The sequence below is a fragment of the Echiichthys vipera genome, assembly GCF_963691815.1.
Source record: "Echiichthys vipera genome assembly, chromosome: 21".
Taxonomy (NCBI): domain Eukaryota; kingdom Metazoa; phylum Chordata; class Actinopteri; order Perciformes; family Trachinidae; genus Echiichthys; species Echiichthys vipera.
In genome coordinates, this window is record NC_139846.1 from 15682926 (window position 1) to 15710512 (window position 27587).

The 27587-nt window shown below is 41.4% G+C and overlaps 1 protein-coding gene across 1 annotated transcript; it reads right to left on the minus strand.

Moving 5' to 3' along the window:
• On the minus strand, positions 1–27296 carry pkd1l1 (polycystin 1 like 1, transient receptor potential channel interacting; the record flags this gene model as incomplete). Its single annotated transcript, XM_083936396.1, has 54 exons — positions 1–81; positions 159–314; positions 618–779; positions 900–1112; positions 1477–1611; positions 1861–2001; positions 2389–2493; positions 2769–3003; positions 3166–3308; positions 3791–3856; positions 4121–4229; positions 4317–4427; positions 4603–4721; positions 4807–4992; positions 5350–5434; positions 5611–6104; positions 6191–6285; positions 6522–6708; positions 6803–6976; positions 7113–7241; positions 7339–7438; positions 7623–7729; positions 8746–8953; positions 9219–9302; positions 9415–9613; positions 10513–10613; positions 10717–10868; positions 10944–11057; positions 11142–11399; positions 11557–11880; positions 11989–12045; positions 12214–12406; positions 12980–13112; positions 13232–13352; positions 13838–13980; positions 14555–14632; positions 14720–14899; positions 14973–15044; positions 15962–16186; positions 16375–16419; positions 16519–16752; positions 17028–17191; positions 17320–17523; positions 17638–17819; positions 17945–18148; positions 18237–18369; positions 19466–19705; positions 19822–19987; positions 20993–22061; positions 24415–24737; positions 24847–25008; positions 25930–26102; positions 26214–26342; positions 27154–27296. The coding sequence occupies 54 exons, from the start codon at positions 27294–27296 to the stop codon at positions 1–3; spliced, it is 9546 nt and encodes a 3181-aa protein (XP_083792522.1).
• Between the last annotated feature and the right edge of the window lie 291 nt (positions 27297–27587).

The following is a 27587-nucleotide window of genomic DNA, read 5'->3' on the forward strand; positions in this document are numbered from 1 at the left end:
TTACCTGAGCAGGTGAGATGTAGGTAGCATTTCTCCATCATTCACAATTGTCTCTTCTGTTATCTGTCTCCTTTCCAAGTCCTGTAACACAAACAGTGTTCAAACAGAAGAGCTTTTATTCTAAATAAATAGATAAATAAATAAATTGTGTGTCCCACCTGTGCGTCCATGTTGGAGGGCTCGTGTATGGGTGAGATGACAGGGCTGTCCTCCTCCCTGTAGCGATGGGCTTGGGGGGGCAGAGTGTTTGAAAGTGCATTGAGTCTGAACAATAGTTCATCTACTAAGCTTTCAAACTCCTCAAAGTAATAAGTCTGAAAAAACAAACAGAGCTATCGTCATCTTTACAAATATAATTAGGTGGTGTAATCTACATTTGAGCAGGTATGACAGGAGGCAACAGGATTTATGGGAAATGTGGTCTGAATTTTAAGAAATGCCCACACAAGTATTGTCCGGAACATGAGATAATAATCCCGACCAATATTCTCAGATGTACACACTGAGGTTATTTGACAATTATATATATTTCAAATGATACACATCAACTTTATTTAAAAAAAATAAAGAATCAAAGTTTTAGTGTAACTTTATGGGCCGAGCTGCTTTTTCCTCACCTTCCCTTCCGTATGATTTTCAATCCATGCTTGTCCGCGCTGCCCAGTGAACTCAGAAATCCTACGTCTGATGTAGCCGGCTAATTCTGCTAAGGTGATGACATTCCCCCGGCTTTGAGATCTTTTGGCGTGTCTGACCAATGAGAACACCACACTTATCACCTGCAAGAAAGACACATGGCAGTTGAAAGCAATAGAGACTGATCTCTTTCTTCCACTGAGAAGAAGTTGAGCAAAGAAGTCAATCTCTTAGCCATTTAGTCTATACTATAGTGTATGTACCACTGCTGTCCACACCACCGAGGACAGATAGAGAACTCCACCGTAAATGTAATCGCGCCCGGAGAAGAGGAGGCCCTTGACGGCCCTGTGACCCCAAAAGTGACAGAGCAGGGACTGAAGGGAGCTGGAAAGTGATCTGAAGGCCCAGGAGCGTTGTACGAACAGGAGATTCCCCACACAGCACAGCGCCCCCATCAGGATAAGGCCTGAAAGCTAGGACGGTAGAAAGAGACCGTTTGTTACGTTTCTGCTTGCTCTCAATTTCCAGTTATTTTTCGAGTCCAACACGACATGAGTGCAGTATGTTAATAAAGCTAATGACAATCAAGCAGAGGCAACACTTTATCATTGCATCAAGACTTTCACACCATAGCACACATGAGAGCAAAACGTGGAATACCACATAGATGGCTGTATTATATTTCCCTACAAACGGCACTATTTCTGATTAAATACATTATTTGAAACTTTACAGGTGAACTACCTGTTAAATAATATTCTAACTGATATTTAAACAGGTAGTGCTTAGAATGTGGACCTTCTTCTAACTGGTGGTATTGCTGCACAATGTATTTACCGTTGGCCAGAAAAGGCTGGAGAGTGAGCGGGTGAGGAGTGTAGCAGAGGTGGCCAAGGTCCTGTTCACCCTCAACACATTCAGACACTTCATGGTGAGGAGGAAGAGCGTTACGCCACGCAGGGTACGAATATACTGCACACACACACAAAAAACCCATCTTAAACCCTGTCAATGAAACCCAAACCATAGACAGAGGACTTCTCGACCTCAAAGTTGAGCTTTCCTTCAGTATTTACCTACAATATAATATTAAACGTAACGTTTTAATTATGTTCAGTAAAGTAGTTCATTTTCATAATTATCTCTTTAAAGTTGAGGCAGTGAGCTGTTTCCTCAACATTAAACATTTATTTTCCCCGTCTCGTTCTTTCTTTCTCTCACTTGTTCCCAGGTAGCCAGGTGGCTGACATCAGCATGCCCTCTGTAGTTGTGTCTCTGCAGCAGCTCCACAACCTCCAAGATAAAACTGGAGTGATAGATGTAATAAACATAGTACACTAAAGATACTGTCAGCAAACCAAACTGCAAAACACAGAGAGAAAGACAGTGTATTATTACAGCAGTAACAGCAGTTAAAACCATACTGTATGCTTCGACCTTCAAACTTCACAGGTATGTTAGTTTAAGAGCTACAGGTTACTTTACCCTTTCAGGTAGGTCATTGTGATCCTGTTTGCACTGGTGTGTGTGTGTGTGTGTGTGTGTGTGTGTGTGTGTGTGTGTGTGTGTGTGTGTGTGTGTGTGTGTGTGTGTGTGTGTGTGTGTGTGTGTGTGTGGCAGAGTGTGTGTACATGCCTGTTCATGTTTCCATGTGTCTGTTGTATCTTCAAGCTGTGAGCATGCACGTCATCTAATTATGTTGGTATTAATATGTTCGCCTGTGTGTCGATGCATATGTGGTAGACTCACTTCCAGCCAGTTAGAGGGTGTCCTCCAGTATCCCATCAGCCCTTGCTGCCCTATCGCGTACACTTGATCCCAGAGTTGAAGCAGAAACAAGAGAAGGAAGAGGAGCTGGAGGGGAGGAAAAGAAACACAAGGCATTTTAAGACTTCTGACAAAAACAGACCTAAGATCTCATGATGTTGTGATCAAAATGTACAGTGTTTGTTGGTGTTATTGAGTCAAACACTTTGATTTTCATTTCAAAAACTAACTAAATCTTTAGCATTTGGTTGTGTAGATTATTGTCTGTAGATTTTGTTTCTTCAGCTGTGGATTTATGATGGCGTTGAAGACGATTTTTTCATTATTTTTTTTTACAAATAAAAGTTAATTTAGCATTTTACCTGGCACACCATAACTACATAGTCCCACACAGTGGGAGTGTGATACACCCTTACTGACTGGACTTTGGCAGAGGGCAGCAGGACACCAGTGGGACTCTGCTCAATGAGCATGGCCACACTGGTGAACAAGTTGGGTGCAGGGCTGAACAAGGTGAAGTGAACCTTCACGAACACTGTCTGCCGGCCCAGCCAGTCAGCTGAATGGAGAAACTGCAGTTTGGACGCAGCGTCAGATCTGCAGAAGAGTGGTGACAATATCACAGGCATTAGAGTTGTTACCGAAGGAAATCCTTTCAGCAGAGATCACATTTGGTAGAAAAAACAAAACAAATAAAACTTAAATAATCCTTTCAACCGTGTGTGTGTGTGTGTGTGTGTGTGTGTGTCTGCTTCTCACTTCGTGTGGCCTAAGCCCAGGTGACCACATGTCCCTGGAGGTGTCACCATAGGAACTAAGACATCGTAGTGTGGGTGAGTGGATCTTCTGCTCCAAGATAAGAATGACTGAAGACGTTCTGGCATTAGAGTCCCACTAGAGACCTGCGCAGTCATAGACAGTACAGGCAGTCAGAACAGTAACATGAATTAAATGTAACACTCTTAGTTTCTTTGACAAGATGGTAACTTTAATCAATCATTCGTATCTCAAAGTAACACAATTTAAACCTTGACAGTTGCTCAAATGAATCACTAGACTACTACAGTACAGCATATATGCGGCCTGGGCCCATATTGGTGCAACAGCGCTCTCTATAGGTGGAGGTAGTGTAAAGCACAGCAGAATATTGACGTTTTTACTCAGAAAACCATTTGACCGATCATTTGAGAAAGACGCGCCTGTTTTTTTCTTAAATTTAGATGATGTTATTAACAGAGTATTTAAATTAAGTTATTATGGGAATCTATTACCAGTCTTTGTTTTGTTTAGTGTGCAAAATCATCAGTGTTTCCTCTTCAACATTTAAACCAATCAATTATTTTTTCAGTTACTAAAAGATCATGCGTGTGATTTTGTTACTCACCTGGCCCTGATATGAGCTGGACACCTCAGTCTTCCACAGGATTGGCTCTCCAATCAAGATGTGCGACTGTTGGTGAAAATGCTTGTTTGGTTTTTTAAATGATGAAATATGAAATAAGAGCTTTCCTTCTCAGGGAAATTCCTCTCAGTGGGTTACAGAGACTTGCATACACATACTTACTTACTTAGGCTTTTGTATTCCTTGCAGAACCAGGCCATTGTTAAAGAGACTTGCATACATGCTCAAGGTAAATTCTTTTCATACTTTCACTGAATGGCACTGGGTTGGATAAATCTGTTTTGTTGCATTTAACAAACTTTGGTAGCTCACCTCAGTTGCAGCAGACGCATTCTTGTACAGTAAATTAAGAAGACTGGTCTGTGCCCATTTCCACCAGTCTTCATGCTTGTGTATGGACATAAATGCATTATCACGGCCCCTGTTGGAAGATAAAATGTGATTTTGGAGTGTTTCAGAGAGAAATGGGGACAAAGAGAGAAATAAAGCATGTGTTTGTACATGTTACCTCATGAACTGTTTTCCAACAGCTTTATTGAGGTGGTAATGGTCAGTAAACGAGCTGCCGTAACTGATATACATCATCAGGAATAACATGGAACCACAGACAGACAAATCCCTGGATGACAAAAGGAGGAGATAATTATAATCACACACACACACACACACACACACACACACACACACACACACACACACACACACACACACACAATACACATACACACACACACACACACACACACACACACACACACACGCACACACACACACGCACACGCACAGACACACACCTGAGAGTAGTATGTATAAGAGTCTCTCTTCTTTTCTTCCTACGGGTTTTCCTCAGCTCTGCTGGAGTTGGCGGGCGCACAAGACGAAGGTAGCGGGCTCGCTGACGAGCTCCAAGCAGCTGTCAATTAGACATAATTTACTTGTGTTTTAATAAAAGAGAATACATGAGAACACAATGCAATTAAATAGCGTCTGGCCCCTACCTTATCCAGGCATGAGAATCTTTCCTGAGGGAAGGCAGATGTCACAAGCTGCCCTGCCGGTTGCTCAGCACCACTGTGGCTCTGAAGTTCTGAGGTCTCTATCTCAAACGCTCCTATACTGGAGAAAGTATGCAAGTCCGCTCTCTTCCTGTACCAAAAGGAGACAGTCACTGCCAATGTAATTACCTGGGGGGGGAAATAAGAACATGTTTTAATGTATAACAGTGAAAAGAGTTAAGGGTAGTTTAGTAAATTGCATATACATATATATATACTTTTTTTTTTTAAAGATGATTTTTTATGTGTTTTTCTAGCTTATGTTAGATAGGACAGACAGGAAATGGGGTGAGAGAGAGAGGGGGAGACATGGAGCAAAGGGCCTCAAGGTCCTTCAGCCTCTTTACATGGGGCAACTGCTCTAACCACTGTGCCACCTGTCGCCCAAATTGCATATATTTCTTAAGGTAATTATAATTTAGGATTCTGAATTGTATGTTTTTTTAAATGGGACAAAAAGTTTACAAAAGGCTGGTATTCGTTTACCACAGCTGGCTGGATGAGGAAGATGCAAGACACCAGGGAGAAGAAGAGAGACTGTATCCATAGCAGAACCTTGCTGCTGCTGAACCTGACACATGAAAACACACATATACATCATTTTGACTATGAGACATTCAATCATAACACAGGATATAAATCATGTTTCAAACAGGTCAGTGAAGCATAATCCACACCACTGGCTTCACACTTAACTGTTCATACATGTCCAAAATCATTCATTTAATGCCATCACACATGTACTACCTCGTTCCCAGCACTGCGGAGAGCACCAGACAGGAGAGGGACAGCAGCAGACACAGTGTCCAGGCCAGATAGTGACACCTCTGAGATAGTGGTCTGAATCTTCTTCCTTTCATCCTGTCAATGACAAGGTAAGAACTGCTGTGACCAGTCCTCGCTGCCTTGTCTTCCTCAAAGCTGCCGTACGTTGTACACTCCCCTTGAGGATGTTTCTCCTTCAGAACAGCTTGACAGCTCATACCGGACCAACGACTTCTCTGGGTCCCATGAAACGGGCTGCTTTCACTTAAAAGATCAAACTCTTTTCCCGGAGGTGCTTTGTCATCATTGTTCCCCTCAGTTATCAGCAACAAATTTTGAAGAATTGGTCCCAGGTTGTCCTCAAATGCTAGAGCGTCCTCCTGTTTTATGACCACATCTGTTTGGATTTCAGGTGCTGTTTTATCTGTTTGTTTTTTTTCCAGAATGGCGGAGGACAGTGACAGCAGGTCAGTGCCCTACAAATACAAGGAAAATGTTCAGATAGGGATGGAAAATGTTGTGAGAATAAAGACACAGAGAAAGGGAAAGGAGCGAGTGCGACCTGGTATTTCGTCCTCCAGGCTTCCTGCACCCACCGCTGAAGACCGTTCCAAGAGAGATGGGGCTCGAATATGCTGCCATTCACCGAGAGGGCATCTGTGGGGAGGAAAAAAAACAGCAATGATATAAGGAGATATAAAAAGGGTGGCGAAGAGAGAAGAGGAAAATGCAAGAGTCAATTCACAAAAAAGAGAGGATAACAAAAAAAACTAAATCTAAATGGGCAAATTGTAATTTATGTCATACTGTAGGTATAAAAAACATTCCTAAGAAAGAGGAGAAGTATATGTTGAACTTAATATATCTCTATTTAGTGAAAGTATAAACATCACCTTCAAAAAGGTCCTTTTCAGCATTTCTGCTCTCTGCGTGTTGGACTCCTGACCGGGCCAGCTTAACCTCACGCAGTCGAAACAGGAATGATATAATTGCTGCTGCAGGCAATGCTGCCACCACACTTAATACTCCTGTCGTCACGCAAACAGCTGATACATCGATAATTCCAAACTCGAACGGCAACTGCAAACAAGGGATCAGGAGCAGCAGCGTTATGGGTAATGTTTTGGATCTCTCGTGCACCAGATCTCAAACTCTGAAGGTTTTATTAACCTACCCGATCATCCATTTGTAATATGATCACTGTGTTAACACACGCATATCCCAACAGAAGCAGCAGGCTCACGCCAAGTCTTTGAGTGTGTGTGAACGAGTTAGGGCAGGGGCAGCTGTACACCGACATCCAGATGTGGAAGTCGGCGAAGTAGTGAGATAGCTTGAGACGCAACATCTGCAAGCATACAGGTGGAGACCGAGGGTCACATGGGAGAACAGATGATAAAAGACGTTTTTTGTTCATGTGTGTGTGTGTGTATGTGTGTGTGTGTGTGTGTGTGTGTGTGTGTGTGTGTGTGTGAGTGCTCTACCTTGGCAAAACCTATTCCATGAGTGCAAACTCGCAGCATTCTCTCCACACGGCCATCACCTTTGTTCACAGTCAACCAGCACTGGCCGACAAAGAGCCAAGCACGTCCCTTCACATGCCCCCTGCTCACCTGCATTAAAAGGAGACAAACCAACCATCTTGATAGTCAAATAGAAAGTCCATGCACATAAAAAAACATTCACAAACACCGGACAGATGGATCTTACCTCACATAAATCTACTTGTTTGATATACCAGTGCGGAGAGGGTCCAGAGTTGTCATGCCAGACGTGAACCCCCCACAGTGGGCCCAGGCTGTCTGCTGCACTGTAGCGTCAGAGAAATACATTGAAGTAAGAGATTATAAATAAACAAACCAAGCCTAAAGCCACTGGTGGTAAAAGTGTAGCATTCTGTGTATTGATTTGATTTGTATTTATATAGAAAACTCAACGATTAACTTTATTTCTTGTCTTGTTCAAGGTAATATCTGGAAGTATTTGGATTTTACCTGAATATGAAGGTGTCTTGAGAGTTCCTCCTGAACAGAGTGCATCCTGGGACTTGTAGTTCTCTTGTCTGTGAGAACCCATCTTCTCCATGCAGCACCATGTAAACCTGGTAAACATGTAAAGGCCGTTTCTCAGGCACATTAGTATTGGACTTAAAGGGCTTTTATAAGGTTAGCTTAGTGAATCAAAATCTGTGAAACAAACACACAGACACAAAAGATTAAACACTGACATTTGACTTGTCAACAGTTAAGAAATAATTTATTACAAAAAACTCTAAACCACATGTTGTTTACTTTAATAGCAGTCCAGGATGTTTGGAGGTATATTTAAATTTATAACACCTGTTTAATTCTCCTATGCCTCTTCAGTGACCTGTTTTACGTGCGTATAAAGACGGGAACTGAGTGAGACGTGTCAGACTGCATCTTGCGGTTAAGCAGGTGATATTTCAGAATGAGGAGTGCTGCAGTTTTTCTCGTGTTGCTGCTTTGTCTACAAAGGATGTGGCCTCAGAGCGAGAGTGGAGGGGAGACAAGGAGCGATATCACTGAGACAGAGGGGGGGAAAGGGAAGAAAGAAGGTCAGTTTGAGATACAGTGTGTCAAAGCAGCCCATGACCAGAGCAGCAGCCAGATCAACATCACCCCTGACATCTGGGCTGAGCTGAAGGAGCTGAGAGACATGGCCATCGAACAAACGGTGGAGCTGAGGAACAGCAAGAGCAGGATAGAGAAGCTGGAGCGAGAGAATACAGGTGACACACATCCTAAAAGATGTGATGCGTTTACTCTTATAGTAGCACTACATTATTCTTTAAATCTATCCATGCATTAAAGAGCCATATAGCAGAAATTACAACTGTTTCATGAAGGGAGGCGAACATTCAACACAGCGGTCTCTACAAGAATGTCCTGGTATCAAAGAGATGTGAAAGAATCCATTTTGATAAAGACAACAATATCCAAATGAAAAGCATCACAGTCACGACTTATCATGATCAGTTATTTGAGAACCACATGTCAGTTTCAAGATGAGTCATCAAGTTTCGACTCGTATGTGCAGTGGAAAGCAATGTGACAAATGCCGCTGGTTTAAAAGAAACAAAAATAACAACCATACCTTTGCACTCATACAGGCTGCAGAGCAGAGACCAGTGTGGATTGTAACAGCATAGAGGTACGGGTCACACGGAGAGTTGTCAGAAAGGTAGTGGACTCTCTGATTCGCCTCAGAGACAACGTCGGCTCTCTTACACGCCACGAGCCCCGGGATGTACAGGCATACACATAGCAGCAGCACGCCCAGCACTGTAAGATCAGTGGACACACTGAGGCGACAGAGAGAGACAGAGATGACAGAATGTGAGGCTTTTCAGTCAGTTCAGAGCAGCAGATAATCCAAATAATAATAATAAAAAGTAATGAAAGAAGCTTTTCTCTCTGTTTACATTTCCATTCTTATCTCCATATGATTATTATTCTATATGTGTTGTGCTGACCCATGTACTCCGAATTACTGCTGCAGTTTAAGTTACAGAGATTTTGTTTTCTCCAGCTAAACACATTATCCAAGTCTAAGGAGAATGAGGTCACCTTAGAAACGGGCCCAGATCCGTTGTGTCATGGCTGCTCTGGATCTGCTGTTGCACCACAGTCAGTGGCCTCAAGTGGTGACAGCTGAAACAGCAAACAACAAGAAGCAAGAGGTGATTATTCATGTGCGACATAAATATGTACTTTATTTTCATGTGTTTTTTTCTCCCTCACACACACATCATCCATGTCTCACCTGCAGTTGACTGCAGTGGTTGAGTCTTTTTGCCGTGTCTTGCAGCCGTGGTGTGTCCAGGCCCCCTGGTGGCTGTCCCAGGACAAACACAGGCTTGTGTCCACTGTGAGACTGTAGCTGACCTGTTCACTCAGGTGCTTGTGTCTGGGTGTTTTCCCAAAGTCAGCATTCAGCAGGCCCAGGTGACCAACCCCTGCAGCTAGAATTTTTTTTCCAACAACAGCCGTAAGAACAGAAGAAAGTTCAAAACAAGTAAATATCATGTGGATGGATGGATGGATGGATGGATGGATGGAGTGCTTTATCAATCCCAGTGAGAAATTGTTTAGTTGTATTCTTCGACACTGATTGATCATAAAATAGGCTTTTAATATTTTGTTTATTCTGATTCCTTATTGTTAGTCAGTTATTAACTGATGTGAGGTTCTATTATAATAAGTAATAATACATTCACTGATATAGCACTTTTCAAAGCAGATGTTACAAAGTGTTTCACATTAAAATCAATAAAAAACAAAGAGATGCAGACTATATCAGTGTTTGTGTTTTGTATTGTTTTGTACGGCCCATCTAGGGACAGCATTGCAAATTAGCTTATGGGCTAAAATGATGTGATACATGTGGAATTGGTCCACACTGTATACTTGCCACAGTCCTGTAATGGCAGGTATAACTTGAATTTCAATTAATTGTACAAGTGCTGAATTTGAACATGAGTTTGATAGATTTTCTCTTTAAACAGATGGAAACAGCCGGAGGGAAGAGACATGTAACAAAAAGAATAAATAATCTCCATCATTTATTATTAGTAATCTTTACTGTATAATACTCTGATACTCTCCAATACAACCAAAACACATTCACCATGTTGTCAGATTTGGATTGTTAGCATTGGAGCTTTGGATATAATTGCACTTAATTACTTCAGCAACACATTCTGTATAAAAACTATGTTCAGAAAAGGCACGTTGAGTTTAAATGGGTGATTAATTTGATACTTTATAAAATGACAAGTAAATTAACTGATGCAAAGAGAAGGAGGGAGAAGGAAAGGGAACAGAGCTAAGAAATGATGGATGGAACCAAGACATTTCTTACCACTGAGGTAGGATGTGGGCAGAGTAAAGCGTGTGGTGTTGCTCTCCCAGCGGTGAATCCTGTGCAGATGATGCATGCTGGGAGTCGGCCTCTCAAACATCCTGCCACAACAGAGACTCTTGGTTTGGCCTTCAGTTAAAAACTCATTCAAATGTGTTGTTAACTCTCAAACGATAATGGCTATAAAACAGCAGCCCAGTCTACCTGAAGAGCAGCATGATGGGAAATGCCTTTCTGAGCGGCGGCGTGAACACCACACTCAGCTGGATGGCCTCCTGCAAGTGCTCCTGGGTAATGTTGAAGCTGTGGTAGTTGACCCGGCTGCGCAGGAGGACATATTCACGCACAGAGCTCTTCTGCAGAAGTGATGTGATGTGATTACTCTCACTTAACAATGTGCTCTACTAGACACTAAAGAAACAGTGACGTACATTTTTCAGTGGTTGTTGCAGCTCGATGTTGACTGGTTGCGTGAGGGAGCGGACCGGGATCTTTCTCCTCGTGCTGCACTTGTACAGACTCAGGTCAACGACTGGTCCACTCAGCTGGAAACAGGCAGAAGCAATAGAAAATGAGAGCAATACTTTTATGTTTAACCGCTAAGTGTCATCATATCAAGCCGGACTGACCCTTCCAGGATAGTGGGTCCAGATGTAAGGGCTGTGGGTGAGCTCAGTCAGCAGGCTGAGAACACATGGTTGATGCAGTCTGCTTTCAGTCTCTCTACTGCGATGAGCAAACAGAGGCTGGATCAGGGAGGCAGGCATGTAGAAGGTGGTTGAGCCACTGCTGATGGCTGTGGAGGTTTGGTTTTGGTATGCGGTGTATAAGGCGATAAGTCCAGTGCTGAGTCTGTGCTCCGCAACCTTGTGGATCAAGATGTACTTCTGAAAAGACAAGAATTGACAGTAGAGGGATAAATGGCAGTATAAATGTGAAAGCATGTGAGGTTATGAGTACACACACACACACACACACACACACACACACACACATACACATACACATAGAGCACATACACAAGAAAATGTTTGTTTCTCTCACCAGCATCAGGTCTGAAGCAGTCTGCAGGATATCAGCTATGAGCTGCACCGCCTGCTTTCTTGTAATCGATAATCCTCGTTTAATGTCCTGTTTTTCCTCATGTGGTTCTGAGTGCAATGCTTGTGTAATGTCAGCACTGGTGGACATTTCTGGTGTAAAGGCATTACCAGTGACAGCAGCTTGCAGGCTGTATGAGAGCAGGGCCACCAAAGTGTTGAGCGTCTTCTGCTCCAGATAGAACCGGACCGGCGCAACAGCCTCGAGAAACTGCTCTGAGATGACCTGAACGTGAAGCGTCACTCGTTTAGCACTGGCTAATGTGACCTAAACAGGACAGAGTGTTGTATGAGAAACATTTTTGTCTTTCAGCATGCATCTGTCAGTGTCTCTTTATCAGTGAAAGTCCATGACAGGAGAATGCCTTTCACGTACCTGACTTGTAACTTGTAAAAGGTTTTCAAGAATGCAGACGTTGTCCACCATTGATGCCTAGGATTAAATCATGTTATTAAAATGCTGTCAAAGGTGGAAATGTTTGCTGAAATCTGACTGTTTGAATGAGAAACAACAACAGAGTGTAGAAGGTAGATTTGTTGAAATCAAAAATATGGTTCTGTTAATAATGAGCTTTAATATACTGTATGTCTGTGTGTGTACCTGTTCACCGCTCTCTAGCTCACACACTGTGAAAATGAGCACATTGCGTGTGCGCCTCTGGGCGTGTGTGTTGGCCTCGGAGTCCAGGCTGAGTCTGTTCAGGATGCCGGAGAGGAGACTGACGTAGTTACGAATCTCCACACTGTTTCCAAGTCTCACCAGAGCTGACAGATTTCTCAGACCTGACTCTGAACTAAAGAGAAAGAGATTTTAATAGCACATAACATAAGCTCAAATAAGATTAAATACACCTTTCTTGATCCCCAGCAGGGAAATCCGGTCATTGCAGCAACAGAAATAAATACAGTATAGAAGACATAATGGATCCCAGGTACACTAGCATAGCAAAGTGACAGTGGTGTGATTAATAGCAGCAGATTTAACAGGGTTTATGTAAACAATGTACACAACAGACTATATATATATATATACTGCATAAATAGTAAGACAGTACCTTGTAAAAATGTCAAACTCCAGCCATGATGGCAACACAAAAGTTGACCTAAGCATTATTATTAAGCATTGATAAATATCTTATTAGCCATTAATAATATATTAGCTACAATTGTTTTCTATTCAGTCTTCTCAAAATCTAAAGTGTCTGTTGTAAACAGCTTTCTGGCACTAAAAGTATGCTACTGCAATTGTCCTGCAAGACCTATTGTACCTTGCACTGTAGTGCAGCATACAGAGTACACCTCTAACAAATCCCTGCAACATAAACAACCATAATGCAGCTGTGTTGTGATGACACAGTGATTCTTACAGCTCCAGATCAGGATCAAGATGGGAGGAAGAAGACGTGTCTCTGGAGAAGCTTGGTTGGACTCGGACGGTGACAGGACAGGGTTTGGTGGCCGTCCCATAGAGGCTGCTTCTGATCTTTGTGTGAACAGTTACTACAAGCACAAAGATCAATCACTCAAAGAATGAAAAGGAAATCTCTGCAGTAAGTTGTCATTAACACGCATCCTTGTGCACAAGTTCTAAATCGGTGTGTCTGTGTGTTCGAGTTTACCTTTATAGCCATCATCGGCGTCCCCAGAAGGAAGGCTGAAGTAGTACTGGAAGTCTCGGCCCTGATAGAGCATCCTGGGGGGTCTGTCTCCTACACTGACACTGTACTCATACAGTAAGTCCTTTGGCACACACACAGACAAACACACACAAACGTGGTGACGGCTGACATGCAGAGAACAGTGTAAAGAAATCATAGCTGGAGTGAAAAGGTAGATACGTTTGTCATTTGTCAGGGTGCTTGTTTCTGTGTATGTTATTGAAATATGAAGATTTACTATTTACAAGAACATTAACTGGGAAAATGACCATGTATGAGGTTGTTAAGAAAGAGATATAATTCAAAAACTGAGAGGTAGCCAAGAACGATGATAAATGTCTTTACATCTGTGTAAAGACATTTAAAGAGCGTGTACTTTCCTCTTTTAGCATTCACAACACTACTATGAGTGACAAAATCTACCTTTTAGACTAAAAATACATGTGTACAAGGATAAACACCCTCCACTTTTACACCATCATGGCTAATATGCAAAGGACCCTAAATAACACCCATCTGCTACACTATGTGTTTGCGTGTGTGTGTGTGTGTGTGTTTGCAAGATACCTCTTTCCCTGAAGTGCAAAAGATGCTAAAGTGTGTATACAACTCCATTCCTTTGACTGGTTGCACCTGGCACATCATGCCTTTTGGAGCGGACTTGGTTTTTAGGAATAGCTGAGTCCGGCCGAGAAGACGCTCTTGAGATTCTGAGTTTAAAAAAAAAGTAACACATTAGCAGAAATGATCATCGCTTCAGTTTTCATCAATATAAATGATGACATTAGACTTATGTTGTCATTATTATTTTAATGACAATCCCTAATCTAGAAAACCGCATGGCATCAATTATGCGTCACCATTTCATGACAATGACAACAATTAGAAAAACTTTAAATAATGTATTTAATGAAAAAGTTACAACAATTAGAATACAATTATTAGATTTTGCCCTTTTAGTAGATACAACTGTAACAGCACAGGGGTGAGGAAAATCAAGATGACTGCATTTCCCCTTGCTGCTGTTATCACATGAAATTAATATTTAGCCTCAACTATGACTTTTTATTTAGATGCTTATGTGTTCAGAAAGAGGCCTCTGGCCCATCTCTAAAGAATAACGGAAGACAACTGTATCCAACAACAGGGAGGACTCTCTAGTTCTAGTTCAAAATCCTTCCTCACCTGGACTGATATAGGATTTATATTGGACTGTGCAGAATCTGTAGCTCATATCAAGGTTTCATAGCTGATAAGAGCTAAAGTGTCCTTTTTAACACTTACTGGCAACAACCTCCAACATGTATATGCTCCCAGGTCTCAGGCTGAACGGTCTGAAGCTGAGCAACGAGGAGGAAATGCCTGGGAAGAGAGAGAAAGATGACTGAAGGCTGAGGCAGGTGGATATAGAGAGCAAATGTGTATCTGAGAGTTCCCTGAATAACGTACCTGTGTGAGTGTAGGCCTCAAAAAGCTCTCTGTCTAGCGGGTGTCGAGGTAAATCGAGCAAGACTGGCTCCTGGACCACAACAGATGGCCGGGAATCTACCAGATTATTGCCCTGGTCTTCATGTAACGCAGGCTCAAACGCTGAATCCTCCCCTGGACTGAAGCTCTCACCATCCACACCTGGGAATATGCATGGGATTAACACACAACCTCCCACAGTGATTAATGAACACAGACATGAATGCTACTATACCTGTGGGTCTTCCTGGTGACATCCCTGGGTCTCCTTCTTCTGTGCTCATCAGGGGAACGTCATAATCTGAGTCTGTCATAGGGTCAGTTTTGATGTACAACATAGTTACACACTGGGAATCCTTACATATAAAAGGAGGTACTATGTGTTAGCTATCATCCGACAAAAGAAATTCCGTTGTTGGTTGTTTTAATATTTCTCCTCATAATTTGCTCTGGGTTAGTAGCAGGTTAGAAAACGGTATTCTTTACAAATTCACCACTAATATCTTTTAGTCCATTCTAGTTTTACAGCCCGAAACTTTACTGTTTTGGTTCAGCCTCACCGCTTTCATTGGCATCGTGTCTAGACACAGCAGACAGCCGCTTTCACATAGAAGCTCTGGTAAACCTGCGTTATGCTAATAGCATCAAAACGGAGAGAGACAGATAGTTCCCTTAATAAGTTAAAAGAGTGAATATTGGACACACAACTACAAATTAAATAAATGCTAATGAGGCTCCTGGTCTACTGCCGGGAGGTGTTACTGTTGGTACTGTACTGTTAATTACAGTAGCTACAATTAAAGTATAAGCATTAAAATATAGACATTCAAAAAATTCCGTAGCTTGTTCATTTCATCCACAGAGGGATCAATAAAGTTCCATCTTATCTCCATTTCATCACATATCTTATCTGTTGATTTTGTTTTGAATTATTAATCTGAATCTGCAAATTAGGTCATTACTAAAGGCTACTTGAGTAAATGTACCTATCACCACTGGTAGTTTGTTAACATCACGTAATACCCAGCATAGGTCCACCCAGCTCCAGCCTGAGTGAAGGTCTAATCTTTTTTTTAATATATTATTTAATAAAATGTATTTTTTATATATTTTTACAATTTTTATATTTTTATCTTTCAAAGACCAAATGATATAATTGTTTGATATTGACTGATTGTGTGTAAGTACCAGACCAGGAAAGAATTCTGCACAGCTCTGTCTCACCTAGTCCCACTCCCAAGTCACCGCTCTCCAGTACAGGGAGAGAAAAATCCCAGTCAGCAGAGGAGTCAGACTCAAATGGAAATTCACTAAGAACATCACTCTGGCCAAAGAGGTCTGAATACAGGACGCCGCTGTTGTCAAGGGCAGGTGGCGGGTATTCAGTGGAGGAGTACAAAGGCTTTGGAAGGTCAAACTCCCCCAGAGTGTGATAAAAGGGCTCCTCTCCTGGACATAAAGAGGGAAAAGCTGTTCAATTATTCATAAACTATCCACTTTACTGTAACTACCATGTGCATTATTACTTCTTGTTGATTGTCCTCATTGATGTCCATGTCTTAAATGCTTCTTTTTAGATTGTGAGCATGGTAAAGGTTACATATTCCCTTTTCTGCAGTGTGATTCTTTTTTTCTACCTGATCCTGCTGTTCTTAAGTTGGCTCGAGAGGAGATATCCAAACCTGTGTGAGACGGGGAAAAAGAGGGAGGTCGCGTTTAGTGACACGGTGTTATTTTCTATTTCAGGACGCGGAATTATGTCGTCACATTTAATTACACACCAGCTGCAGTTGACTTCTTTCTGTTAGTCTTTGATAATTGTCCGCTGTCGATCACATTCAGATATTTGGTTGTGACTTCGGAGGAATTCTCAATCAGAGACACAGGAGAAGAGGTGTGGGTGACAGTGTGGGTGTGCTGTGATGCGTCTGAAGTCCCAGGAGTCTGCGGGGAAGTGGGAGGACCCTCCATGATGGCGGACGGAGCACTGAGATCCACTGTGTAACAAAACGGGACTAGAATAGAACAGAAGAAAATGAGGGTGAGATTTTTTTGCGCGCGGCTTTTTGTGCTTGCATTTTTTCAAGACAATAGAAAGCTGATAGGAAATGCAGGAGAGAGAGGGGGTGACATGCACAAAGGGCCACAAGTCAGAGTCCAATCCGGGCCACTGGGTGAGGACTCGGTATATGAGGTGCCCGCTCTACCAGGTGAGCTACAAGACACCTGAGTTGTTTTTTTTCTTGCATATCAAAATAATGGCAGTACATGTCATGTGAATTCTTTTTACCTTCAGTGACAGGCTTGGATGATGCGTTGACCAAGTACATGCTCCACGTGTACTGGATGTATTTGGGGGAAATACCACAGCCTTCACACAAGGCGCTGACAGAGAAAGACTGATCCCAGTTCACCTGGTCTCCCTGGCACTGAGGGCAGTTAACGGACACCTTCCTGGATTGGAAACATCCAGATACGAGAGTCATGAGGTGTGTCAAGGTGCACCCTGAAATATATCTCTACAAGTAAATCGAGAAAATCTATTCGCTTCCAAATGTAATTTGTTCTTTGATGCCTCTCACCCGATCACATTGGATGTTAATGTGAGGAAGGCCTCTGACGTAGCCGTACGCTCGCCGCTGCGGATGGTGAGCGTGAACCGGAACTGGTCAAAGTCGTGCTTTAGGTAACTAGCGGGAAATACGAGCACGGGGCATGAAGTGTGGACATCTCGGTGGAAACAGGAGCTGGCGACGGAGCTGACTGGTTTACACGACCAACTGAAGCTGTGGAAAAAGAAAAAAAAATTAGTGTTCAGATTGAATGCATGTTTTGAGTCAAACTTCCAGAATATTAACACTCTCTATCCATTTAAAGGTTTCATGCATGCATTTCTGTACCTCACTGGGTTCATGGGGAAGTCTTGGTCATAAGACCTCTGTCCGTCCAGGGTTACCATGGTGCTGTTCCTGTTGTTGATGAAGATGTTGGTGCCGCCCTGGATGAAGACCGCAGGAAGGCTCGGTATCACCTGCACTCTCACATTGTAGTTACTGTACACCACACTGCCGACCACCTGAACCTGCAGAGTAAAGACAGCTGTCGGAGTTGAAACACACCTAAGTCTGAAGTTTCACAAGTGGGACATTAAGAAACCCAGGTTCATGTTTAAGGGTCAACACGTGACAGTTTTCATCCTCTACTTACCCTGGCTATGGCAGTGTAAGTGTCATAGTGCAGGAGATGTCCGGGCAGAACAAGGCTTTGTCTGTGTGTGGCTACGAGAGGCAAAGGGAAAACCCGTCCTGCGGAGTCAAACAACGTCCAGGAGTAGTGAAGGTCTCCTGAAATGTCACAGTCAACCTCTGTCTCATAGGTCACCCCCAGATGGATAACCTCATATCTTCGCACCTTGAAGAGAGAAGGTGACAGAGGTAAAGGCGGCAATGTAATGATCTGTTTAGCTATATTGTAGCATAGTTCACACAGGTGATAGTACCTGTAGTTTGAGAGGTCCCATGTTTTTGACTGCTGGAGGTTGACAAGGTCGGTCCACAACAAAGATGCGACTGCTTAGAGAAGCAGAAGTGACCAGGTTAGACACAGTCACTTCCACTCTGAACTCTCCCGTCCTGCAGAGAATAAAAACACACACATTTAATGTAAACAGGCAAGAATAAACATACACAAAGCTAAAGATTGGTCATTTTAAGACTTCTAGGTAACCGGAGAACAATGAAAAGACAAGCTGAGAAAGGTGTCAACAAAAGATGTATTTCATTTGAAACAAAACTCCCATATCAAGTTCATTCAATTAAGATTTGGGAGAGGAAATGAACGGTTGTAAAGTATTAACCTGGTACATAACAAATATTTAAACACTATAGATCAACACATATCATTATTGATATTTGAGAGTTTAAAAATATACAATAATTATATGAAGAGCTCTTTTCCAAAACGAGATAAAAGCCAAATTAAAAAAAAAAGAGTGTGTCATGCCACTTTGCTGTATACAGAACCTTTTCACTGCTTCATCAGTGTTTCATGCCAAATCGCTATATTTCCTTGTTTAAAATGGTCTTAAGATGCAGTTCCTTTCCAAACCGCGACCAGCGCCAAACCTATTTTTAGCCTAAATGCGATACGTCCTCTCGACCAATCAGAATTCAGTGAGCGTTCTATGCGATCCAACATGGCGGCGCTCTGAAGCGGGAGAGTTTTTTGTTTTGTCCTTCCGTTCAACATGTTCAGACTGAGCCATAAAACATTTTGACAAGATACATTGAATATTAACCAAATGTGTGGGTCAAGGTAAAAAATGTAATTTTCCTGAAAACTATTAAAATGGATTTATAGCGTTTTGGAAAAGAGCTCCTCATATATAGGACCTTTTTTTACATGAGAGAAACAAACATTTTCAATAAGGATCCTTTAAATTACTAATTAATTGTGAGTAAGATATGGACTGAGAGTTTTTTTTCCAGTTTTCTTATAATCTTCTCAGTGATCTCTTAGCAAAACAAATATCAATACAGAAATGTCAAAAATATGTTCGATGTTTTCCATTATTTTTGACATTTACGTATTGATGTTTTTTTTTTGCTATACATCAGCCAACATACACAACATTTTAACTGCAATCAGTCTAGCTTTATTAGAAAAATCCAAATTGACTACAATAAAAGCTAATATAGAAATCAATAATGATAAAAAAAAAAAAGTCACCTCTGGAAGACGTGCTGCTCTGTGCTCTGTCCCATCCTGGATGATCCGTCTCCAAAGCTCCACAGGAAGGTGACGTCGGTCCCCACACTGACCCGGCAGCTCACCGTCACCGTTTGGTTCTGCAGGACAGAAGCCGGGTGGAGCAGCCTGTTGAGCTTCACTGCTCTCTGGACGACCAGCGGGAACACATTGGAGGTAAGGGAGGTCCGGCCATTTGACATGACTGCAACTACATCATACCTTCATTGAAGAGAGGGAGTTTACGTGTTGGAAAGACTAGAAACTATGCACAGCTATAAAGACCAAGACGCATCTAGGCTATAAAGTAGTTTGAATACTCCATCCGTGTCTCATACCGGCCGGGTTTGTGGTATCTTTTGGTGACTGTCCTTGAGGTGGTTCTGTCGGATGTTGAGTCTCCAAAGTGCCAGATGAACTCCACTGGTTCTGGTACTTCAGCCACAGCCAGGAAAGTTATATCTGTATTTGTGGGATAAGCTTGCTTTGCTGCATAAATCTGCACTGTTAGAGGACAAAAAAAAGAGATCACATTGTCATTATACCGCAGATAACTTATAACTATAGAACATTATAAAATGATGTTCTGCAAATATCACAATTTGTCTCAAGAAAGAGAAAAAGTGGACCATCAAAGACAACCTAAAAGATCTTTATGGTGATGAGCCAGAAAAGAACTCCCTAGATTTAGTCTTCAGCAGCTTAGCAGTGTGACATTTAGATCAACACAAGAGGTACACTCAACTGAAGCTGCATGTAAACAAAAAGCTGAAAAATATATATTATGAAAAGACGTTTGTCATAATCAAAGATGAAAATCCCAGGTTAAAAAAAAAAAAGTAGGATTAGGAATAGATTTTCAGTCAACTTAAGTCTTTACAAGTATACTTTTACTTTTTGTGCTTAATCGAAAGTACATTCAAATGAATCATTAGTTGTCATTAAGTTCAACTTCAATGTACTAAAAATGAAATAATGATTCTGAAATTCTTTAAGTGTTACTTCAGTACCTATAAAAAATATATATTTTTATTGTAAAGCATATTATACAGTGTATATACATGTACTTTTAAAAGTACACTTTTTATATAAAATTGATGAAATGAATTAAAATTTTAAAATACAATTAATACTTATAGTATTGTATTGATCATTTAGTGTACTTCTGGAAAGTATACTTATTTCCAGTCCTTGGTATTACACTAATAGTATGCTTTATGAAAGTGTACTTTGATATTTCTTCATCAGAAGTATATTTAACTAGACTTAGAGAAAAAAGTGCACTTTAATGTGAGTTTATTTTAAGCCATATTTCAGTGTACTTTGAACTAAATTGCAACTACTTATAGTGGTAATTTAGTGTACCTGTTTTTAATCAACACTGATTAAATCTAAAAATCTTGTATTGCACATTCACAAGAAAATAAAGTCACGCCCTTTGAAGAAAAATGTTCAAATGTTTGTACTGCTCAGTGGGTGTTAAATTAAAAATCAAAAAGATGTCCTCACCATTGTTAGCCGGGTTGTGAACAGGACTTTGACTGGTGGGCGGTTGCCATGTCGGATAAACTATAATTTGTGGCGACGGCTTCCTGTTCTCCTTGACACACACTATCACACTTTGGTTCTGAGAAGACACTTGATTCTCAGCTCGAAGCTCAACAGCAACTGTCCCGGTGTGGTCGAAAAGCAAAACCACCGCTGCCTCCTCTCCTGGCGTGTAGCTGCTGTTTCTGTACAGCAGTGTTGCATTCACCAGCAGAGACACGGTCACATTTGACCCCGCAGTGACGCTAAATAACACCGAGTGTTCCCGATGTGTGGTAATCACGCTGGGAACATTCAACACCAACTCTCCGACTGGATCTTGAACGAGGATGTGTGTGCAGAACGAGGCCCAGCTGGTCGGGTTGAAGGCCCTCACTGTGACTTTATAACATCCTGCTATTGTAAGAGACACATTTATGTTCCGCTCTTCAGTCGTCCTGCTCATCCCAGTGACATTATCCAAACTGAAAGTCCAAATCACTCTCGACCCCATTTGGCTGGAGGTGCTGACGACCTTGAGGCTGAATTCTGAGTGCGTTGAAACGGCTGACTTCCAACTCCCAGAAGGCCTCAGGACACATATGCGCTCATACACCATCAAGACTTGAGGTAGGACAGCAGAGAGCAGCACTGACGAAGGGTCAGAAGTGGAAAGAAGAGTTGCTCTGAGTTTATACCGTCCTGCAGCGACGGGGAGGCGGCAGTGAAGGTGGAGGTGCAAACAGCAGCCGGAGCAGTTGGAGGCGTAAAGGAGATGCAGAGGGTGCGTATCCGAGCCGCAGTAGATGTTATTGTGGTCTTGTTTGACACTGTGATCGTAGCTGATGTCGCCACGGCTACCGTCTTTACAGTTGTGGTTATCACCGTTTTCTCTGTGAGAAATGTCGATATCGTCATTGATGCTTTTACCACCATTTTCCTCCATGTCAACGCCGCCGTACTCAGCGTTCAGTGTGAGGTTGAGGACAAGTAGGTGCTTCATGGTGGTGAACAGCTCCACATCCACAGAAAAGTCCTCTCCGGAGGTTAGCTGGGTCCCAGGGACACTCAGTGTGAGGACAGAGACGGCGAGAGGCACGGCCACCTGCAAGTTCACACACACACACACACACACACACACACACACACACACACACACACACACACACACATATGTTGGACATGGATAACATGCACACAAATGTGAGATTAAAGGTTATGTCTGGTCATATTTTTATATTTCTCTTATTGTCAACAAAGCCAATGACAGGCCTAAATCAACAATGAATTGTTTCCACTAACAAGTGACTGATATATCTTATTGTTCTGTGCCGTAGAGCTCTATTGTTGTCCAAACACAATAAAACACACATCAGTGAGCCTCATTGTTGCACTTGGTGAATGTTGTTTCTTCATTACAATGAACATGGGCCTAATAGTACTGGTATTTTGTAGTGGTAGTGTATTAATTGTTGCATATTAATCCACAGCTGAAAATAGTCCCAAACAAATATTCCATTTGCTCCCATTTTAGTGACATTTGCTAAAAAACTAGAGTGCCCAGCTGTTTTAGGAAATGACTGAGCCTTTTTTTTTTTTTTTGTGGATGAAACTATATACACACTGTATTTATGAGACATTTTTAAAGATCATCAAAGACATCCTAGGCTTGGTGCTGAGGAAGTGGTAAAGAATCCAGAGACACTAATACATTTTTGTCTTTTCATGGGATTTGTTAACAAAATGACACATTTAAAATATCACCAGCCTTAACCTGTAATCAATAATAAACATGTGGATGACATTATCAGTGAATGAAAGCCAGAGTACTCACAACACGTATTGTCTTCTGTGTCCAACCATGGACGCTGGAGGCATTCACTGACACCATGTGAACTCCCTCTGTTTCAAAGGTCCAGTTCTGGAAGAGATTTAAAAAATCTTCCTTTTAATTCAAAGGATTAAAAAACATGACAGTGAGTTGTGCAGAAAATTGAGATTCAATATTTTCACCTGAATACTTTTTTTGGAGACATCTTTTATACAGACCAACACATTTTTTCCGAACCAAATCCCCACTTAGTTTAGATTTGTTTTTGCCTAAATAACGTTTAATCCAAACTAAATTATTCTAAATAGCACCGAATGGATCTGGAGCCACCTTAGCAATATAACAGCATTTCTCACTTGGACCTGATCAGTCTTTGCAGAACACTGGAGTTCTGTCTCCCGTTCATATAAGCTTTGCAAATGAACCATCGGTGTATCTCTCTATAAATCAGCACATTAGTGGCTCTGTGTCTTACAGGCAAAATGAGCCATCGCACGTGGTTCTAACCCCTCCCTCCTTGTGTGTAGTTATGGTTATCTACATTATTTACCTTCATGGAGGAAGAGGCTAAAAAAAAAAGAGTTTAATAAATGATTCACTAAATAGTTGCTTAAGTTACTGAGTGGTTATGACGCTTCTGTCGACTTTCAACATGCTCGGCGTTGACCCTTGAACCCTCTTATATAGTGCTGGTTTTTATCGTTGCATTTTATTGCTTTTCAGCTCTTATTTATGGGTTCTCACTGTGTTGTAAGAACACAGGATATTATACATATTGAAACAGATTTTTTTTCTCTCACACACACAGACACACACAAAATAAATCATAAAGATTTAATGCAATAAATTACATCATATATTTATTCATGTTCAGATGGCTTCAAATATTCAAATGTGTAATCCGTCCATATTTGAAGCTGATAGGAGACGTAGAGAGGCAAATAATTGAATTAGTACATGAATGCAGTTTACATTTTTATGTAAAAACAGCTATCTATTTGTGTCATTGAAGTCCACCAATTTGCAAAAGTTGCATCATTTTGCTTTTTGATCTTTTTGATTTTTTTGGTCCATGTTGATAAATGTTAAAGGTCCCATATTGTGCTCATTTTCAGCTTCATACTTGTATTTTTCTTGTATGTTTTCTATTAGAACACGTTGACATGCTTTAAAACACATTACTGTTCTCGTACTGAATAAACCTGTATTAGCCGTCTGTCTGAAACACTCTGTTTTAGCGCCTGTCTCTTTAAGATCCCCTCCCTGCAGAGCCCAGTTCGCTCTGATTAGTCAGCGTTTATGAGTCTTCCACATCTGCGCTTCTAGCGACTCTTCAACATCATAGCAGCCGGGGAATGACCGTTTAAAGGCACAGATTCTGAATACGGCCTGTATGCATTTCTGTGGATTGAGCGTTTTGATCCTTTCACAGTATCTATAGAGCACTTGAACCTGCTTTATAATTAAAAAGATACAATATGGAAACTTTATTAATTAAATACATGTTATCGTTTAAAAAATTTAATTTTGCATCTGCATCACATAGCAGTGCTACTATCTCAGCCCTACTTACCACAGTGCTGTTCAGACAGTCTGAGGTAGGAAGGCAAGCTGTCTTCACACCCTCCATGTTTTTCACTTTATCTTTGGGAGTAAACCACCAAAAAAACTCTACTGCCAGACCGTCACCCATGCATGCCTGCAGTGTGACAGGGTGGCCTAGGTACGCTGACTCCACAGTCACGCGGTTGAGGTCCGTCTTTGGGGAAGGGACGCAGGAGGGGACACCCAGGGGGCCATGAAGCACAGAGACCACCAAGCTGTGTGCAAAGGGCTGCAGGACGGAGAGATGGAGGCTGGAGGAGAGCGCGGAGAGGGGGTTGGAGACTGTGATGTCTAAACAGAAAATGCAGGGAAATAATGAGAGAGATAGAGGGTGACTTATATAGATTTTTAAATACGTAATTATTCACCATTTGACTTTTGTTTGCTCTCGCTTACTTACTGAGTTCATATTTTCCCGGAGTTTCTAAAATCCAATGGGATGACACGACAAAAGAGCCATCATCCAACACGCTGACCTGACGTGAACTTTGACCTTTAGGGGTCGTTCCCTGGATCTCAACAGTGACGTAAGAGAAGTCCTGCCCTCCCAGACCCAGAATCCCTGAAAATCACAGAAAAACTCATTGGAAACAGGGAAATGGACACACTAATGCATACTGCAAATATGATTTTTTTTTTAATTTTGTTAACAACAATAAAATATCATCATTTTTTTTTCTCTCTCTCTGCGTAAATATATTCTTTTGCACGTCCTGAATTAAATATTGGTCAGCACTACATAAATAAAATGCATTCTCAAACATAATGATTATCTTAGAATTATATGTTTATTTTGTCTGACATCATTGTATTTAAAATTATATTATTGAAATTATTTTAAACATATATCATATAAACACATCCTTGCTGATCATTTTGACCACATCACAGTGACTCTGCAGTTGCTAACAAACAAATGGAAAATTGGTTTTACACAAAACATAACTGTTAAATTGTTTCTTTATAGCCAAACATATATTAACACTTTTTTTTGCGAGGTGCCCTATGACATTTTTTGCAAGTATGCAACTTATTTGTAAAATAAGTGCACCTTCAGGTTTTAAAATAAATAAATACATAAACACTGACAAAACAAATGCTGTCTCTCAGTCAAATACAGTTGGAGCAAACCTGAGCACGGCTAGACTCTATAACAATTGGAATAAAAGTGATAATAATGTGTTAGAATAAATAATAGGACATAACTAATATTAATTATACATGTAATATAATCATAAATATTTAATTAATTATATTATTCAAGTAAAACCTCAAAGTAATTTGTATAAATCCACGAAGAACAGACAAAAATAAATGCACACAGTCACAAACAGACAACAGAATCTATTAGAAAGGCATTTTCCCTTCTATGTAAAGGAGAAAACACACATTTATAACACAGGAATCGAGCTATATGAGCAGCTTGAAGAGCTGCATTTCCAAGAATTGCACTTAAAATAAATAAAATAGAGTAGCAGCTGACCTGTGGGCTGGTCGGGGCGTCCAGCCAGATTTCCAGAAACCTCCAGGACAAAAGTCTCCCCAGCCTTCACTTTGTCTGGAGAAGTAGACAGACGGACGCTGTGCAGAAATGGTCCTTCAGTTCTGTAGAGTGCCACACTTCCCGGTCCACCTCCAATAGGCAAGTAGAGGACACTAGAAAAGAAACGAAAAGGCACTTCTGCATCAGGGTTTGACAGACACAAGCCATGTTTAGATATGTGCTAGACACTAAAAGAAAAAGAAAGAGGCAGCAGTCTGTCTCACCTTTGTCTTTCTTCTCTGACATCCTTTGTCCCTTCAATGGAAGACGTGTTGAAACACTCACCGGCCACCAAACCATGTTGCCGGTTGCCACAGTAACAAGCCCCTGAGGTCAATGCTGCAACCTGGTACCTTCAACAACAAATACTGTGAGTGTTACATATACATCCAGCTCATCTAAACACACAAGTTATCATGTATGACACTTTTAATAAGAGGGCGCCTAACTGCTGGAAATGTGTTACATCAAAATCAAAAAAATACTTCTGTCCAACAAAATGTATGCAAAGTGTCACACACATTTTATTCTTATGTGTGAGGCTTTTTAGTTACTGGAAATAATCTCTTGAGTTTGTTTTTTTATAAGAAGAAAACAAAGCAGGAGAAGATGGACTTCCATGTCCAGAGCCAAACAAAGGCCATGAAACAAAAGTGAAGGGGAGAGCTGATGGTTCACTTTTAAGGGAGTTTGAACCATGAGTGTGGAGTTGCACTGGGACAAGTGAGTAATATCTGGTTCCATTGTTTTTGGATGTGTTGTGTTTGTTGTTTCCATCGAGGACCACTCTGGAAATGAATGTTTTTACTAATACATTTGAGTGCCATCCTCTTGGATTATTGTGTCAGGGCACTGTGCTTTAAAATTCCTAATAAAATAAATAAAATAAAAGCATGCCATATATATTTTTTAACTGGCCTGGTGTTTGAAATTTAATTATTTTAGCCTTTCTAAATATTTCAGAATAACATCACAGCTGCACAAATAGGCCTACATCACGAGTGCCTGAGGAAATTACACAAAAATCTGTTTTCATGCAGAATACGCTGACACTGATAACAGATCAGTGTTAAGATAGTATAGTCTATAAAAATAATTAATCATAAGGTGGATTTTCTCCGTATTTTCACACAAATCTATACTTAACGGTTTTACCCGTCTTACCCTTCATCCAGGCAGCGCACGGAGCAGGTTACCGGGTCAAGGTCACGGGCACCTTCAGGTGCATAAAGCCTGCTGCTGGCGTTGACGCACTCCATGAACCAGGGTGAATTCTCCGGATCGGGGCGAGGGGGTGCCACAGACATGCCGCGAATAAACGGATGCAGTGAAATGAGCGTGTAGACAAAAGCGCCTAACATGTCTGATCCGTGAGGTCTCCGGGACAAAGGCCGCAAATAGTACACGAGCCCACGGGTGAGCAGCTGGGTGGACGGACTGAGGACGCACAAGAAGAGTGGAGGAGTGGAAGAGACACGGGCTCTGTGCTGAGGTGTGTGAGAGGCGAGAACAGAGAGGGACTGTATGTAAATGAAGAACATAGAAAGGAGGAAGCTGCATGGGACATCAAAAAGAGAAACGACCTACAAATGAATTAA